Raw genomic sequence first — 19,240 nt, forward strand, 5'->3', positions numbered from 1 at the left:
CAAAAACACACCTGGAGAAAGAGGTCATTGACCCCATTACGCAATCATTCTCCCTAATGACTCTATGCCCATATATGGAGCCCCGTCAGCATTAAACTAAATTGTAGGTGGCAGCAGGGGTGAGCGATCGGACTCAATAAGGCATCTCTACTTATTTGAAAGCTTAAGACAAAATATAGATGTCACCAAGGGCACACATAAGAAAGATTAGGGGGGTTCATTTTCAATAAGGGACATAAATATGTAAAAAGTGAACTATTATGTAGCTTTCACAGAAAGTGAGACTTTTCTGGAAAAAAACAATACTACTTTTCAAATCCTAGCCTCCCCTCAACAGGAAAATTTCAGCTGGTTTCCTTAGATCTGATGCTTGCAAATTATATTTTAAAATGTCATTTCTCTTTTCATGAGTTTTTTTTGTTTTTTTTTTGTAGGCAATAAGTTTTTATATAAAACTAGAACTGTGTGTGCATAGAACCAGTCGAAAAACTTGTAAGACAATAGGAAGAAAAATGGAGAAAAATAGCGTACACTCTTTTATTAGGTCTAGAGAAAAAACAGTTTGCCCCCTTCAACCCAAACACAGAATTCCAAGCCCCCTTACCCCTCTCTCAAAAAACTGTACTTGAAAGTTTTACCTAGATTTCCCCTGCTTTGAGCAGTGGCGGATCCAGGGGGCACCCCCCCCCCCCTTAGCGTAGTCTAAAGTAGCGTAATTTACTTAATTAACAACCTATTTTGCGCCCCCCTAAAACAAATCCTGGATCCGCCCCTGGCCCTGAGACAAAACAAGGTGTACTTTCCAAACCATGTTTAAAGTTCTTCAGCTACTGATGAAAGCTACTGACTATATACGATCTCTTGAATCGTATGCTTGCTTTCAGACATAAGAAACAAAACAAAAATAAACAAGACATATTCATTTCTGATTATCAGAAACCCACCACAGTATATATATATATATATATATATATATATATATATATATATATATATATATATATATATATATATATATATATATATATATATATATATGCATACAGTATATAAAAACTCAAATGCTCTACATTTAACGATTTTTGGACATGTTGAGAAGCGGGTACTTCCCCTTGGCTCCACCTTCGTGCGTAAACAATGATAACTTTGTGATGCCTCAAGCATACGCGGTAAAGCTGTGAGGTGTTCTTCTGAGTAGCTGCGTTCCGTTTTTGAAGGAAAATTTTAATACTGTATTTTTATACTGTTATACCAATGACGATTTCGAGCCCCCCCCCCCATATTTTTCTAGAGCTCTCATTTCACTTTTTTCTTTTTTTTAAATTAACTTGTCAATTTGTTCAATTACTGGCGCCCTTGTCATATTGCCTCCTCCCCCCAAAAGATATTGCTCTAGATCAGCCTTTAACTTATACTGTGAAACCAACTGACTGATGGTAAATATTTTTCGAAGAAACAAGCACTTGAAATAGTAACATCCACGTCACTGTTTTCAACTTAGGGACCAGCTGGGTTTTACGGAGGCTCATCAATCATATAAGCAAGATTTTCACAGGTAGAAAGGATTTCTGTCGTCATAGGTTATTTCGGAGGAGCCTCCAGATAAAAAAATACGAAGGAAACGACCAATCGAGGGCCATAAACTGAAAAATCAAAGCATTTGACAAATATCATCAATCACCATTTAACAGCTTGTTAAATATTTACTACTTACTATTAAGGATAAATTCACCATCAAACTTAAATGACAGCGTTATTTAATTTCCTGGCTAAATAGTTTAAAACGCCATCTATGTGTTTATTCGTATTCTTGATTGACAGGACACAAATAACCGTGGAGGTTTCCTAAAAACATTTTTACCTTGTTTCTCCTTTGTTGTTACTCTTTTTAAGTAACTTTAAATAATGATGCTGAAGAATAAATAAAATAGAAAACTGCCGCTTGAACTTTCGGGGTTAGCAGGCTTAAACGTACTTTGTTAACGCCACCGTGTCCAGGTAATATGTAACTTTTTGAAAAGGTGATACAAGCCACTTTTCTTCGGGTAAGATGTTTACTGCTATTATATTTTTTCATTCTTTCAGCAAAAAAAAAAAAAAAAATCAAAATTTAGACTTCACATAGTTTAGAAACGTCATTTTTTTAACACTTTTTTATTAAGTCACACTAATATGAAACTGGATGCATTTTTGCTCTTGTCAAATAAAGATGCTGTTCGAGGCCACACCTATGAACATTTCTTAGATTTTTATAAATTAAAAATAACTACTGCGGCAGTCAAGCAATCCAAAGTTATTTATCCAACGCGCCTGATTACTAATCCTTAGTGTCTCATAAGACGTAAATGACGTCATAGGTTAGGAGGATCACAACTTGAAACGGTCCGTATTAGTTGTTGGATAAGTTATACCTGCTAAACCCGGAAAATGCAGAAGCAAGTATAAGTAATATTATTCGTAAACGAACAATTCAATATTAAAATGTTCCCTTCAACATTTCCCTGGTCAATCAGAAACCTTGCCTGAGGACGGTTACGCCTGTGACCCTCCTCTTGTAAATTTTTGCGACGAAAAGAAATGCCACTCAAGCCTTGGGTCCTATTGGTTTTGATCCCGTACGACATCGACACGTCCTTGAGCATCTTTGAACCTTGCTGACCAAGATGGGTTAAGAATAGCCACGTAAAAGGTTTTAGTTACGAATAATCTTGGATCCAAAGACCTCCTAGGTTTAGAGATGAGGGACTGATTTACTTGAATGATAGAAACTCACCTGACAAGATCAGGTGATAAAATTAATTGACGGTACAAGTCAGAGGGTGACTGGGTAATGCCAAACTTTCGGTAGAAGCCGTGGCGTTAGCCTGCTTCCAAACAAAAAGAGAAGAAATGCCTCATATCTCACAATTTAATATCATATAGACTACTCACTGTCCGCTTCAACCAAAGTATGGGAAGATGACGATTATTGTTTGCTATATGACAACGGATATCTCCTCAGTGGACAAAAAGATAAGTTGTTCACGGCTCTGAGATTTACCCTAGCTTAGATAACCTCTGCGATGTTTTAGTCTTGGTGGACGACTTAAATGCAACCGTATATTGTGCTTGTAGAGCTCTTGTGGAACGATAAAAAATGGGACTCAACTCCTCCAGCTGTACGCCATACATGACCGGCTATTGCAAACACAGTGTTTCAAAGGAAGGCCATTTATAAGCCAAGATATTACAGCAATGACGGGTGGACGCGGACGATTATAGGCTTTATTATAATCAACCGAAGATAAGGGCCATCAATCGCAGATTGCAGAACATATCGTTGCGCTAAGACAAGAAACACTGACTATGGATTAGCTGCTGCGAACTTCCACCTGCGCCATAAAGTCCAGATATATATAACGACGTTAGCCAAAGGTGGACACCCGGAAACTAGAAATCGAGAAATTCTGTCAAAAATATTCAATTAAAATCCGGGGCAAGTTTTAATACTGAAATACGCTTGTTGACCAGGATATGTTTTGGCTGACATATCAAAACAATGTACTAAACATCGTCACCGATATCGTAGATCGCAAGACGTATTCAAAACAGCCCTGGCTATCGCACGAGGGACTGTAAATCATAGAACTGCGCAGAAAACGCTGCTGGCCAAAAACATGCCTTTCTACAGACGGTTAAATGGAATCAGAATATACTTATTCGCCGAAAAAAGTATCAATTTCTTGATAAAAAAAAAGCTGATGAGCTAGAATATGCTACACCAAAAAGTCACGTCATCTTACTTTTCAAGTATGTCAGAAACCTCAGCAAGGGGAAACCTCCAAACATAGACGCGCAGTTTAATCTATCTCTGGCGTAATGCTCGAAGACAAAACCACGCAGTTTGATCAATGGAAGGAGTACTTTGCAAAGCTGCTAAACGTCGAATGCACCGTCGTTGATCCCAACCTAAAAGCATCCGCTCAGCAAACGACACGCAAAAACCTACCAGAGCCTGATTCCCTTTCAGTATAAAAGGCTTGCGAGGTCACCGTTGAGCTGCTAAAATTCTGAGGACCAACAATGCTGCTTTGGCTGAATATGTTGTTCTTCATTAATCGGAAAACTGAAGTAATACCCCGAGATTGGAAGGCTGGGATACTCTCTCCACTATGGAAACTCGAAAGTACTCGAGGGATTACTCGAATTACAGAGAAATCATCCTCTTGCCAGTGCTCAGCATGCTATTTGTCATTGCATGGTTTGATAGAAGTACTCAGTTCATTAGTAAGTGTCGTCGGCTTAAGCAAGCAGGTTTCATGCAGATCAGACGCTTGTCCAAGTAGGTAGTCACTATTCGCCAGATCACTGAGAAAGCCCATGAGTTCCAACGTACAACATACATCGCCTATGTTGAATGCTTCACCTATGATATTGCTATGATATGCAGTTCTGCAGCTGAACTAAAAAAAAACTCAATATACTGTCGGAAGAATCCATGAAAGGGGAACTACACATTAGCTGGTAGAAAACAAAATAACTACTGCTAAGGCAGATAATACCGTTAAGTCACCAACATTCAACGTATCAGGGCACGCTGTTGAAGTTGTCAAGTCGTTTACCTTCCTTGGATATGTCATCATGAGCAACGACAAAATTGAAACAGAAGTTCAGTCTCGAATCGCTAAAGCCACGTAAATCGTTGTGGGATTATGCCGTTACGTTTGCCCATACCCCAACCTCAGCTGAAAAAAAAATTCAGATCTACAACATCACCGTAACTCTAGTCTTGCTCTACGGTGCGGAAACCAGGCTGGATGCTTCTCCCGTTCGTGATGCCATAAATCTGGATCAAGAAAAGTTCTTGAGACGAGTCGAAGTGATCAGGTGGTATGAATTTGTCTTGTATCCCCGACTGCTGGCAATAACAAATCAGACCCCTAATTATCGTCATATTGCCGCTCAAAACTTTCTGTGGTTCGGTCATGTACTCCACACGCCTGCAGAAACATCCGACAGCACAATATTCAATTTTGAGCCCTCTATGCTTGGCTGGAAGCGTCCCTACGGAAAGCACGGTTCAGACGGAGGGAAAGCCTCACTCAGTGCCTCTCCATGATTCGGATTGACTTCAAAGAAGCAATTACGCTTGCACAGGACGGATCGGACTAGAGATGAAGAGTCGTATCTCTCTCTCTCTCCACCAGATCACCAGCAGGAGCAATAAATCAAGATAATGAAGTACAAGTGATTAACAATGTTACTCGTCTAGTTGTCTACAGCGTTTCAGTAAACAAGTTAAAAGATAAGTATTTTTTGTAATCTCTGCAGATTACATCCGAGGAACTTAGTGTTAAGCAAACAAGTTACACAAGGCTTGCTCGAACGTACTGAACGAGGCTTTTAAGGTGTTGGGCGAAACATTCTCTCCTTATGGGCAGAACCATCTCAAAATGACAAGATTCACCAACAAAATATAGTAATATCAAAGCACTTAAAATTTAAATGTTATCAAGTCTTGAAGCTTATGGTCCCTGTGCAAGTTTTTGGTAGGTGAGTTTTCTGTAGTCTTATGTTTTAGACTTTCATCGTTAGACGAAAATTCCACCATCATTCGGTAGTAAAGACCCAGCATTATCCATCTACAACATAATATTTATGAAGTTCGTTTTGCGTCTTTCTTGGATTGAAAAACAAATTAAAAGCTAGTTGAAGATTGTTGAAAAAAAATTCTCCTCTTTTTTAAGGTAAGTTTAGATAAGTTTGAATAATATTATACATTTAGCTCGGTGCTTCTATAGATCTGAGACTCAAAAATCCACTGGTAGAAGTATTCTTGTTCTTTCGGTGCAAGTTATAGCAACTTCCACACCTTTTTTCAACCAAATTTTTGATGCGTGTTCCATAGAACATTCCAGAGTAAAATCAAAATTGATAACCATTAATTATTTGTTTTTACCTCCAGCCTAAAATGGTGGATAACAACAATATCAACGCAAACAGATTCGTTTTCTTAACTTTCTATTTTCATGGAAATATTATTAGCCTTGTTTACATACCCCAAAATTTTCAGGCAGATCAGCGAAAAAAAAAATTTCATCCTAAGAATCAATATGACCAAATCTTGTCTTCCGAGATTTATTATCGTCGTAAAAATACCTTTGTCCATTCTATTTACAAAGAAAGCTTCATGTCCATCAAGGTTTGGCCCGTTTTGGGTTTTCTTCAAAATATTTTCTCCTTTGCCCAATGTATAGGCCCAGTATGTTGCAAGTTAATCTGATTTAAAACAAATTTGCCCAATGTATAGCTCCAAATTGCTCCAATCCTGTGAGATTGGAGTATAGAAGACAAAAAATTTTACCAGCTGCTGGCTTACGGGATTTTATCACCAGTTATTTATGTTCAAGTATAATAATATTAATTTACCTTTATGCTTCTCATGCATGTTCCAGATTAGGTCTGATTGCCACAATTATAATACTCGAACAAGCAAGGCACTGTCTGCTCCAATTGCCGTCACTACAAGGTCTAAGTTCACATTCATTTACCAAGGAATAAAATTATGGAATAGTAATGATAAGACAATTAATGACACAACAAGGTTTGAAGAACTTAGAAATAAAGCGAAGGAAAATTTTTTCTAATTATGAGTTTTAAGTTATTATTTGTCATTTTTATTGGTAATTTATTTATAGATTTATTGACTAGTAATAATATGAGAATAATGATATAAAATAGTTTGAAACAAATTAGAAATAAAGTAAAGGAATAAATGCATCCTATTAATGAGTCTTATGCTATTATTCGTATTTTTTTTTTCTTCTTCTTTTGTTGTTTGAGGTTTGTGAAGGAGTATAGTGGATTGTTTGGATGGTTATTTCCTTTTTTTGGTCGTTATGGTAACTCCAGTAGCAACTCAGCAAGGAATTATGTATTTTTATTTATACGCATATACATTTATTTTTTTGTATTGCCAGTATTTCTGGTATACTTAATTTGTGCTATTAACTAGTACTAAAATTTTCCCTTTTTTCTTCTATTCCTGGCACGCCCCTAGGACAACTTACCTTTGCAAGTTCATGGGAAGGCTAGAAAATTTAGTTGAACGACTTTGTTTTTTCATGTATATATATATATATATATATATATATATATATATATATATATATATACATTTTGTTAAGTTCTATTTTTATTAATAAACTTAAACTTTATGCCCATTAAGTTGCAAACCAATCTGATGTAAAACAAATTTGCCCGAATTTCCCAGTGTATATGCCCAGTAAATGGCAAGCCAATCAGATATAAAACAAATTTGCCCAAATTGTCCAATGTATAAGCCCAATGTAAGTAAGTTGCAAGTCAATCTGATATAAAACAGATTTGCCCAAATTTTCCAATTTAAATGCCCAGTAAGTTCCAAGCCAATCGGATATAAAACAGATATGGTTCCATTTTAGTCGTCAGGAATCAATACTAAAAAAAAATTTCGATAGTTTTGTCGTCATTGAGTTCTTTTGTCTATTTTCGGTATTTTATTTATTTACATGGACAAAACAAGCTTCAGCCAATCGAGCAAAGAAAAAATTTTCCCGGTTTCAGATGACACATATCCACACTACCAAACGTCGAACTGCTTTGTCTTCATTGAGGTCTACCAGGCCCTGTTTGGATGCCTTGTATGTTTCAAGCCTAACACAGATGAAACGATTTCTAGGTGAATTTTTGGGTGTCACGAATCGGTACAGCCCAAATTAGTTTCAGATTTGGGTCTTTATAAATTACGTTTGCTTTTTTCAAATAAAATTCTGCCTCAAGTGCTTACTGTATTGCTTATTTTTTATCTGAGTAGTAACGATTTAGGTCTAGAGTCAGGGGTAAGTTCAGGTTTGTATCATTAGTAAATTTGAATCATCATAGCTTGAAATTATGTTATTTTACCGCAGATGTATATGAAAACCATTCTTTTCAAACATTTTCTCGGCCCTTTCTGCACATAACTTCAAAGCTGATCGAGAAATACCTATCTGTGGTTTTACTAATCTATGTTCAGATTTTTTTTTTGGCCTCAACACATTTTTTTTTTTAGCCCCAACACATTTTTTTGTTTACATTAGGATCCCCTTGACCCGGGAACTTACAAATGCAAGTTTCAGACTGATCATGGACAGGGAGTTTCTTAAACCATTTCCAGGCTCCTAAACACTCTTTTCCTCCTCCCAAAAATGTGTGTTCCCTCAAACCCAGGCAACGATCCTTGAAAGTTTCAGGTCTATCAGAACAAAACATTCCGGCACTTTTTTGGGCCCTATTTTCAGAGAGAGTAACGCACCTCAAACTTAATTTTTTTTGGGCATTAAGGTCAACTTGGCAAAGGGACTTACTGCTTTAAAGTTCACTTCTTTCAGAAAAAAAGAACTTCTTTGACCGTTTGGTAGGCAATATATTTTTTTTTCTATTTTTCGTTATGCACTGGAGCCCTCTTGGTGCAAAGATTTAAAAGATATAAGTTTAGAGCCGAAAAAAAAAGAAGACGTGTCTTGACCCTTTTAAAGCCCCGTTTTCGGAGAGAAAGTGACCCGAAACGATAAAGGTTTTGCTCCGTTACCATGCCCCCTAGCATTCTATTCCCTCCAAACAAAAATTTATGGTCCTTTTAGTCCACGAGAAAATCCTTGAAAGATTCAAAACAAACGAAAAAAAATTCCCTTTTTTCGGGCCACTGCTTTAAGGGTGGCCGGTGTCCCAAAACTAAAATATTTCTTGTACGTTAGGGTCTGCTTGGAATGGGACCTCAGTTCTAAGCTTCAAGCCGTTATTTACCCTTATTATGACCCTATTTTCAGGCGAATTTTTCTTTTTCGCGATTTGGGGTTCCCTTGACCCAAGGACTTTCAGATATAAGGTTCAAGCTAACTGAAAAACTTCTTCTGGACGTCATCTGGCACTAATTTTTAGAGGTCCTTCCCCCCAAACCTTTTTTTTTGTATGAGGATTTCCTTGGCACCGGAGTTTACAGACATAAGTTTCAAGCCGTTTGGACAAAGAATTGGCCTTTTCTCTGGCCCTTTGAGCCCTCTTGATCCAAGCACTTAAGAATATAAGTTTCGAGGCGACCAGAAAAAGTTTCTGGCCTTTTTATTCGAACCGTGCCCGTAAAATAATTTTGTTTTACATTACGTTATCCTTACTCCAGGGGTTTGCGGCTGTAGTTTCAAACAGATAGGGCACAACAATTTTTTTTGCCCATTGTCGGGCCCCCCTAAAATCCTTCTCCCCCACCTCCAAAACATGTTTTGTCCCGGCAACAATTCTTTGGAGTTACAAACTAGTTGGGAAACATTTTTCCGGACCGTTTTCGGGCATTATAATGACTAAAAATTTGAAATTCAGCAGGCTACATGTCTGCTCGAACAGCCGCTAAATATAATGACGGAAAATCTGAAATCCAGCAGGCTACATGTCTACACACGTCTGCTCAAACAACCACTAAATATAATTACTGAAAAATCTTAAATCCGGCAGGCTACATGTCTACACACGTCTGATCGAACAACCGCTAAATATAATGACTGAAAATCTGAAATCTAGTAGGCTACGTGTCTGCACATGTCTGCTCGAACAACCGCTAAATATATTGACTGAAAATTTGAAATCCAGCAGGCTATTAGATTATATATTTTCTTTCTCAGACATTCAACCACGAGTTATCGAAGTTTTTGCAACATATATTTCTTAAGGCAATAATTCAATTTCGATAGTTTTATGAAAAGTAAACACTTGATTATAAATTCTTTTTAATTACTATTTATTTCAAAATAGAAAACGACAAAGGGTAATTATCCAGATATTGACAATAGAACTTTCCAAAATGCATTTGATAAGGCTCTTAGATTTGGATTACTTATTATTTATTAGTATATCCAGCAAAATCGATTCACAAAATAAACAAATAAATCAACGCAAGAGGAAAAGTAGCAAATTTATACTGCAATAAACCACAGGCCATGTTTGCCTTAGTTTGGCAAAAATGGCCAAAAAGAAGGAGACGAAGATAATGGATGGACTTATATCTAAAAAATAATAGGACAATCTCAAAGACTCAAAGAGGACAACTCCCTCTCAACCACTACCCAAAAATGGACACGATTCTTGATTTTTAGTTATCTCCATGACTTCCTTAAATTTTCCTATGATTCACCAGTTGTAGCTGTTTTGATAAATTCCCTCTCACTCTTCCCAAGAGATAACTTACGACGTAAGTGCCTGCGAGAATTGGATGTGAAGTAAAGAAAACTTCACATAATTCATTCAAAACAAATGTAAGACTAAACGGCAATTACTGGCTTAATCTATATATATGCAAAATTTGCAGAATAAAGAGATCTTGACTTCAACAGTACCGCACCCTATATCTAAGTTTCTATAGCTTATATGCTGCTTCCAAAGCCATTAAAAACATTCAGTGACAACTTATTTTGAATCGTAATCCTTTACCTCCTAAAAATCGTTTTAACTAGAGGATATAATGCAAGTGGTCAAGTCATATTGTTTGAGGACAAACATAAACATATTAGAGGTCAAAAGCTATTGCTGCTCCTGGCCACAGCCACACCTTATATTGAAGTTTTTTAACTCAGATGCCACTACCCAAAAAGTTTGAAATCTATGTTCTGAGACAACTTATTTCAAATCGTCATCCCTCCTTCTTAAATACAGTTCCAAATTGATAGATGTCGTTAGGTCATATTGGTTTGGGAATAGACATGAAAAAGCACTGGAAGTCAAAAGCTATTGCATTCTCTTGACTGATAAAAGACCACACCTTATAATCAACTTTCTACAACTTGGATTCTGCAACCAAAAATCAATTCAGTGACAACTCATTTTCAATCGTCATTCACCTCGTAAATACTGTTTCAACTCGAAAATATGATAAAAGTGGTCAAGTCGTACTGTTTAGGAAAAACATACGAAAAAAACTGGATATCGTGACTTGTTGCGTCTCCATTAATAATTTTTATTTGCAGATGATATCCACCTGTTCCTTTAACAGATTAAATTAAAAAACAAAACAAGTTTTTTCAACTGAAAGTAAGGAGCAGCATTAATAACTAAACGAACAGAAATTATTACGTATATGAAGGGGGTTGCCCCCTCCTCAACACCTCGCTCTCCCCAAATAAAGCTTTTAGTACTTAAAAAAAAAATTATTGTTCTAATTAAACGAACCTTCTGCTTCAAGAGTTAAAAAAAAGTTTGGAAGAATAGGAAGATAAGTCTGCAAACCAAGGTTAGGATATTAGAAGCTAAAGTGATGACAGTGGTCAAATATGGCTCTGAAGCATGGGCGCTCCGAAAAGCGGATGATAATTTGCTAGATGTTTTCCAGAGAAATTGTTGACGGATTGCTCTGGGTACCCGGCTGACTGACCGTATTTCAAACAGTAGGCTGTACGAAATGTTCGGTTCAATACCGCTTTCTAGGGCTATAATGAAAGAAAGGTTGGGGAGGCTAGGGCACGTTGTGCGGATGAAAGATTGTCCTTTTTGGCCAACTATCTGGAGCTAAACAGAAATCAGGTCGTCATCGTCTGGGATTAGAGGACGTCATAAAGAAAGATTTAAAGAAGATGTGAACTTCGTGGAAGGGTGTAAAGAGGGAGTCTGTGAATACAATGAAATGGAGGAGGAGCGTGCGTAGCGGTGTTGGCCTCAGGCGGCTTGTTGCTGAGGTGAGTTGTTAGTAGTAGTAGTAGTTTCAGGAGTCGTTACTAAAGAATTGGGACAAAATTCAAATATTAGCGGAAGAGTGAGGTGTTAAGGAGGGGGGAAACTTCCTTCATTTACGTAATAATTTATGTTCGTTGTAAGTTTTAATGTTGCTCCTTGCTTTAAGTTGGAAAAACTTGTTTTTTTATTTAATTTCTGATGTTTTTTTTAATAATGCCGAAAAATCCGGCTCCACCTCTACGAAAAGATCTTCTAGAAAATTCGATCCCGGTAAAAATTTACCCCAGGCATTTACCCTTAACATCTCCACATGTAAAATTGAGTTGGCAAGGGGGAAGTGAGACAAATAAAAATAATTGCGCAGAGGAATTAAGCACATTTCCCCTTGCGTAAAATTTACCCTGAAAATTACACCCCCGGAAAATTCCCTCCAACAGAAAATTCATCACCCATCCTCCCACCCGAAAAGACCTATCCCCAGGGATTGTGTCATGTTATCTCCAAAGGCACAGTTTTTGGACCTTTCAACTACGCTGAACAAAACGGTTGTCTCAAATTTTAATCGGACGATTTTGGGGAAAAGGGGGCGTGTGAGGGGGACTAGTTGCCTTCCAATCTTTTTGGTCACTTAAAAGGGCACTCGAAATCTCAATTTCCGTTCGAATGAGCCCTCTCCCGACTTCCTACGACTATTGGTTCGAAACGACAGTACATGTGAAAAATAAATAAATAAATGCGCATTCTGGCAAAAAAAAAACATAAAATTCCACATTTGCAGATAGAAGCTTGAAACCTCTACAGTAGGGTTCTCTGGTAGACTGAATCTGATGGTGTGACCATTAAGATTCGTTCACTTTTAGGGGGGGGGGGGGTTGCCCCCCTTTTTGAAGATCAGACAAATCTCCTCAGCTTCGTAGCCTTTGATTGGTAACACTAAGATTAATGAAAATTATATATTTGGAATCAGCATAATAAGCCAATTCTTTTCATATATCTATTGATATAAAAAATTCCGTTTTTTAAAGTTTCGGTTACTATTGAGCCTCGACGCTCCTTACTTACAGTTCGGTACAACGAACTGTTTGATTTTATTCACTATCGCTTTGTCATTGGTTTGAAAGTAATCTTTAATTTTTGGCTATTATTTCAGTTACTTAATATTTTATCATTTAAGCTATTATTCATTGTTAATATATAAATCATTATTTGTTGAAGTACCTTCTAAACACGATGCATTTCCATTATGGTCTGCAAACCAATAGGGCTAACTACCCCTGGTTTGAAACAATCTTTCCCTAGTAGAACTCCTAAAACTCTTTGCTTTTAATTTACCCATTTTACCTCTCATTGAGAAAGATTTATAAAAGGTATATGCGAATATTAATAAATTAAAAATATTGAAAGGGGTTGCAATACTAGTTATTAACAACCTTTAACAAAAAACTAGTCATTTTGACTAAAAGATAATTACTGGAAGCACTGCAACAGTCCTTAATATACATATATATATATATATATATATATATATATATATATATATATATATATATATATATATATATATATATATATATATATATATATATATATATATATATATATATATATATATATATATATATATATATATATATATAAATATATATATATCCCTTCTTTATGACCTACTTCCACCCAATTCGGAGACAACCTACTTTTGGTTTGAGCCAAGGTGGCTGGCCAAAAAGGACGATCTTTGGCAATCTTCCATACTTTTTCCGCAAAACGTGTCTTTGCCATCTCAACCTTTCTCTCATTATAGCCCTAGAAAGTGGGATAGAACCACATTTCCCGCCCAGCTTACCGTTTCAAATATGGTCAGTCAGGCGGGTACCCAAAACAATCAGTAAACAACTCCTCTGGAAAACATCTAACAAATCCCCCTCCGTCTTTCAGAACGCCCACGTTTCGGAACGATACTTGACCACTGTCATCACTGTATTTCAAATATTTTAACCACGGTTTGCAGACTTATCTTCCTACTCTTCCAAAATTTTCCAACTATGTAATAACACCCTGTGCCGTGGCTATTCTACTTTTGGTATCTTCATTGCATCGATTATTTTTACAAGTGATACTACCTAGGTAAATGAAGCCATCCATTTGATCCATCTTCTCGTTACCCAACATCAACTTTCACCTTCACTTATTCCCAGTCTAAGCGACTTGGTCTTCTTAACATTAATTTTCAAACCTATTTTTGCACCCTGAGCTGTCAAAACATCCAAAAATTATTCATTGTGCTAACACATCCATGTGGGACGCTCAAATCAACAGCATAATCCAAGTGTAGGAGAGTTTTACTTACCAAGTGTAGGAGAGTTTTAATTGATTCGATGCTCTGCCATAGCCTTTGCCGTGTTTCTTAGGACAGAGTCCATTAAAAGGATCCATGTAAATGGGGATAGAATACAACCCTGGTTAACTCCTGTTTCAATACGAAATCAGCTGCAAACCTCATTTCCTACCTTAACCGCACCAATGTTATTCTTGTACACAGCACTACTAACTTTTCTGTCTTATTTGGTATGCCAGGGAAGGATAGAACCTTTCTAAAGCTCTTCTATCAGCTGAATCAAACGCTTGCTGATAATCTATAAAGCTACGGACTAAGGCCAGTTAGGTGACTCAGGCACTTCTCAGTTATCAATCTAAGAGTGAAAATTTGGTTCACGTATCCACTCCCCTTCCTAAAGCCTCACTGTTCTTCTCGTTCTTCTCACCGTTCCACACTGTCCCCTTCCTAAAGCAGCCTCTCTAAGTCTAAAAAGCATCATCATACTAAGCCATTTGCTTCCAGCAAAAACCAAGCTAACACCTCTATACATGCCACACTCACTCTCATCATCTTTCTTATAGAGAAGTTTAATTCAAGTGACTAAGTACTTGCCCCTTTTCAAAAATCATATTCATAAGTTTCAGTGATTTATCTCTAACTTTACCACCACTATATTTAAAAAAAGAAAAAAAAACTCATTTACACACTATCAGCACCTGGGGCCTTACTATTTTTTAAATTCTTTTAGTACTGTCTCCAATTCTCCGTCGCAATATAAACCATATAATATTTTACTATTATGCCGTCTGACTCATCTCCTAGAGCTTAAGCAATTTTCCTCTGCTTGCTCAGGCCTTTGGATCTCATAACAGTATATATTCCCTCCCTTTGGTATAGCTGTCCTGGCTAAGTGGACGTGCGCTGGGTTGAGAGTTCTTTGTCCAAGGGGCACGGGTTCGATCCCTGGCAGGGCCAGTTTCTTGGTTTCGGACGCGGGTCAGTGGTGTGACCCTGTAAGCTTAGCCAGAGTCAACCCAGCTCTAAATGGGTACCTGGAGAAATCTGGGGAATGTAAGCAGGAAGGGTGTGCGAAACGGAGATCAGCACCGCCGGTTTGGACCTTAAGGGTCTAGTACCGTCATACTTACTTACTTACTCCCTTTGGTTTAATCTTCAAAAAAACGTTAAAAAAGTCCTTACCTCCACTTTTCCTATGGACATCCGTGTCTCTATTTTTTGACAAGCATAGCTAAACATAAAAACACACACAAAAAACCACAACATGGACGTTTTGTCTTAAGTATGGCAGGATGGCTCTATGGCTATGGGTATTATGTTTGTAAATATGCAGATTTGTTATTAATAGACTACAGTTTCTGACTACATTTTATAGGTTTAATAGTATCGTAATTATACAAAATCTGGAACCACAGGATATGCGTAAAAATAGGGTTTACCTTCGCCATAAAATGTTTAAATTCTTCTTGGCTTAAATCAGATCAGCAACTGAAAGAGAAAACATATTTGTAATAAGGAAAAACTTAAATTGGGATAATCAAACAAATCACTGATTTTTTTTCCATATTGGACACTAATTGTTAGTGAAATAATATGTTGACCCGGAGGTGGGAACCCTTAGAAATATGGCTATTTAATGGGGAAAGTTAGGGCCTGACCATGAATATAGTCCACCGGGAATGAGGTGTGTGAACTTGGCCCATCTATCTTGAATATGACCTTGAGAAAAGTATTTCATTTAGTTTACGAGAAGCTTAAGTTTTATAAAGGACAGGACCTGACTTCCACTTCCAATGCTTTCGGCCACTTGGCAAAAACGAAATTGTTCAAAAATACAAAATATTGTTTCGATGGAGACCTTTCAATTATTTTAGTGCAATCTTCACTTACATTATACGAACTCGTCAAGCAAAAAAAAAGTAAATAAAAAAATAAATAAAAAGGGTCGTGAAAATCGCAACATCTTAATCTTACAAAATGCCAATTTTAGAAACTTCCTCCTGCAGATAACAATGCGTCTTTGATGGGGACAAAGCATGAAAACAAAAAAAGTGGAACATAAACAAGAAGAGAAGTTAAAAGTCAGAAATATCGAAAAATTTAAATCCATCATCAAATAGTAGCAAAAAGCAAGGGACAGAAGGTTGAATATTAAGCCTGAATAAAAGCTAGTAAAAAATTGTAGAAAATGTCAAAAGTGTTACTGTTTGACGTACTGAACGAAATAGCATTTTAATGGCAACATTAAAAAAAAACAAAAAAAAAACAAAAAAAAAACAAAAAAAAACAGGAAAATATGACAAAACAGTAGAAATCAATATTTATTGGAGGAAGAGGGAATTCTCGAACAAGAGATGTTCCGATTTCTCTGTTATTAAAGGGACAGACATTCTGTTAGCTATTAGTGGGAGAGAAAGTAGTTAAAACTGCCCATCCAGCCAATTAAAATTAGCAAGTTTTTCTTCCTTCGTATGCTCACCGTAAAACCTATCTTACTGCTGGGCGTCAAGAGCTTGTACCAAGCCTCTTAAGTTTAGACCATATCTAGGAAAAAAAAGTATTTTATGCATTAAGACCGAGCTTAACATGATTCACGACATTAATTATTCATATTCATTAAACGTGCACTATACCTAAGCAAAATTCTAAGAAAACAATTCCAAAGTTTTTTTTTTTATTCAGATTTGATTATATTTAAGTTTTTATAAAGCGCAACAAAAAATTGGGAATTTATTATTCGATGGTGCTGGTTTGATAGAATTCTATTCATAAATTTATAGTGAGATATTGCAAAAAGAAATCTTTTAAATACACCTTGGTCTGATAAAATAATTTGTATCAAATCTAAAAATTTTCCACAGGTTAAGGCAGACCCGTTCCTAGGATTGGTGATGCCTAGAGCAAAATTAACTACAGCGCCCTCCTCCTGACTCACACACAAGCAAAAAAAGCCGAAACAAAATGAAAAATTGCATCAAAATAGGCAAATCCCCAGTCACAGCCCCGCCCCCAAGTCACGGCACCAGGGGTAACTGCCCCGGTTGTCCCCCATAAGTATACAAAGGCTCTGGGCAGAGCCCCCCCCCTCTCCGTCCACATTGACATAACTGGTTCTTATAGGCTTACTTCTATTTGGATTCTATAGAAAATAGTTCCTATAAGATGCTTTAAAATTTAATTTCTGTTCCCCAGCAAGTTTAAGAATATACGATATGGGTCGCGTAGGGTCCATTACAAGGGTTTTTGTAATAGAACCTTCTAATGGACACCATTACAAGGGTCGCAAATCTTTGCATTACACTCCCTTTCCCACGTATGTCCTGAAAAATATTTAGTGTCATTATAGATGCATGTTAACAAGATAATTAGCTTAACAATATAATGAAAGCAATTTCAATTTTATATGCAATTTCGTTCAGTCATAAACTTAGGGAACAAGACAAATAAAAATACATTACCATCCTATTAAATGATTATTCTCTTGGAAGTGTCAAAAGCATACAGTATAAAACTGTCGTAACATATTTAGCAGGACTAGGTAAGGTCTTTACTAGTCTATATGTTCCTAGTTCTTTGCCCGCTATAATCAATATATTTTTCATAGGCCTGCTTTGAAGGAACAACACCATTATGAAATGGGCTATATAGGGCTACACAGAGCCAAAAGAAACTTTTTGGAAGGGCCCTTGCCTAGACACGTTCAGGTAATACCAAAGATCCGTGTGCATATTGTCGCCTTGACAAGCGGTAGCACAATGAGGGAAACTTCTAAGAAGAAGATGAGTGCAAGTGGATACAGAAAACACTAATTAACTTAAAATCAATTCTTGTCGTGAAAGTTAGTAGTTGTGTGAAAGGCAATTGCAGCTGGTAACTGCATGGTAAATTGCTGTAAATTGCATGGTAATTGCTGACATTTCATAAACAGCATGGTAATTGCAGCTATTGCTGCAATTACCATGAAACAGCCAAAACTAGAACCCTATATCGGATCATCTAGAATGGTAGTACCAAAAGAGTTTTGAGAGCACCACCTGCTTCCCCATCAATAAAGCTAGCGGCTATATTAGGCAATAGGTCTTTTACTTGATTTATAAAGAGGACGATCAAGCTGGATGAGCAAACATTTTTAGGGTGAAGAATTACTACCGGCGTTCTAGCTCACGATCGTCGGGTCCGACCAAGATGGTTATTCTACGAAAGATTAACTAAAAGACGAATTTCCAGGGGGCGAAGCAAGTTAGCTCCCTTGATTGCTTCATTATTAAAGATGAATAGGGAATGATGGTAGCACTTTCAATTAGGATCCTAAGCAGCTCCTTTCATTTGTATCGCATGGAAACTGATCATCGAAGCATTAGACATCTTGATAGCATCAGATATCAATATGACATCTCAAGTCTTTGAAATGGTTGTATAGGCTCAAAGTTTTTCGACTCAGTTACGTTGAGGCTTTACTGGATGTGAGCTCCTTTGTTATTTACGACTAGCTCTATCGAAAGCCTTTAAAAGGTTTACAGACAGTAAATAACCTTATGTCGTACTCCTAAGACAAAAACTCCGGACTGCTTCTAATGCTGCGCTATAGCATAACTTCACCAATGTTTTGACGAAGCACATGAATAGTGGCACACTTTTTCTTTGTATGTCAGTTGAACCGGTCTAATCAGCTGCACCAACCTAATTCTTATGCACATTAAAGTGTATTCTGCCATATCCTCTTTCTGAAGAAGTTCGGAGCTAATGAGCTTCTGTCTTTTTCCAGATTTGCATCTTACTATGACGGCCAAACCAGGGCCAGCCGTGATACTTTAATATTGTGACATACCATGTGACATGCCATGTTCTTACGCAAGTAGGGCCAGTACATACCATGTTCCTACACAAGTAAGACCCCACTGCTAAAAAGAAAAGTATTTCACAAGTTCACATATCTTCTTTTGTACTTCCAAATTATTCTCTCATATTTGATTAGTAAAAGTTTCCACTAGTATACAGGCTATAGCGGCATGATAGCTTGTGAATGCACAATCGTTTGCCTAAAAAAAACTCCAACGACCAGGTCAATACTAAATGATCCAGTGGGGGTCAGTGTTAGCGCTCCCGTGAACCCATAAGAGAGGGATTGATCGTACAAGTCCGACCCCCCAAATTGTCTGCTTATTTGGTTGGTGGTGGACACGAACGTTT

The 19,240-nt window shown here is 37.0% G+C and overlaps 1 protein-coding gene across 1 annotated transcript in view; it reads right to left on the bottom strand.

Annotated features, from left to right (window-relative positions):
* Positions 1–15,413: 15,413 nt before the first annotated feature.
* LOC148950092 (eukaryotic initiation factor 4A-III) overlaps positions 15,414–19,240 on the bottom strand; it is a 50,776-nt gene continuing 46,949 nt past the window's right edge. Inside the window, exon 10 of the mRNA XM_089092121.1 lies at positions 15,414–15,538. Coding sequence (XP_088948247.1) covers positions 15,522–15,538 — 17 coding nt within the window. The 3' untranslated portion in view covers positions 15,414–15,521. The remainder of the gene's footprint in view (positions 15,539–19,240) is intronic.

The sequence above is a fragment of the Artemia sp. Qi Xiang Cuo genome, chromosome 7 (assembly GCF_049724085.1).
Source record: "Artemia sp. Qi Xiang Cuo chromosome 7, ASM4972408v1, whole genome shotgun sequence".
Lineage (NCBI taxonomy): Eukaryota > Metazoa > Arthropoda > Branchiopoda > Anostraca > Artemiidae > Artemia > Artemia sp. Qi Xiang Cuo.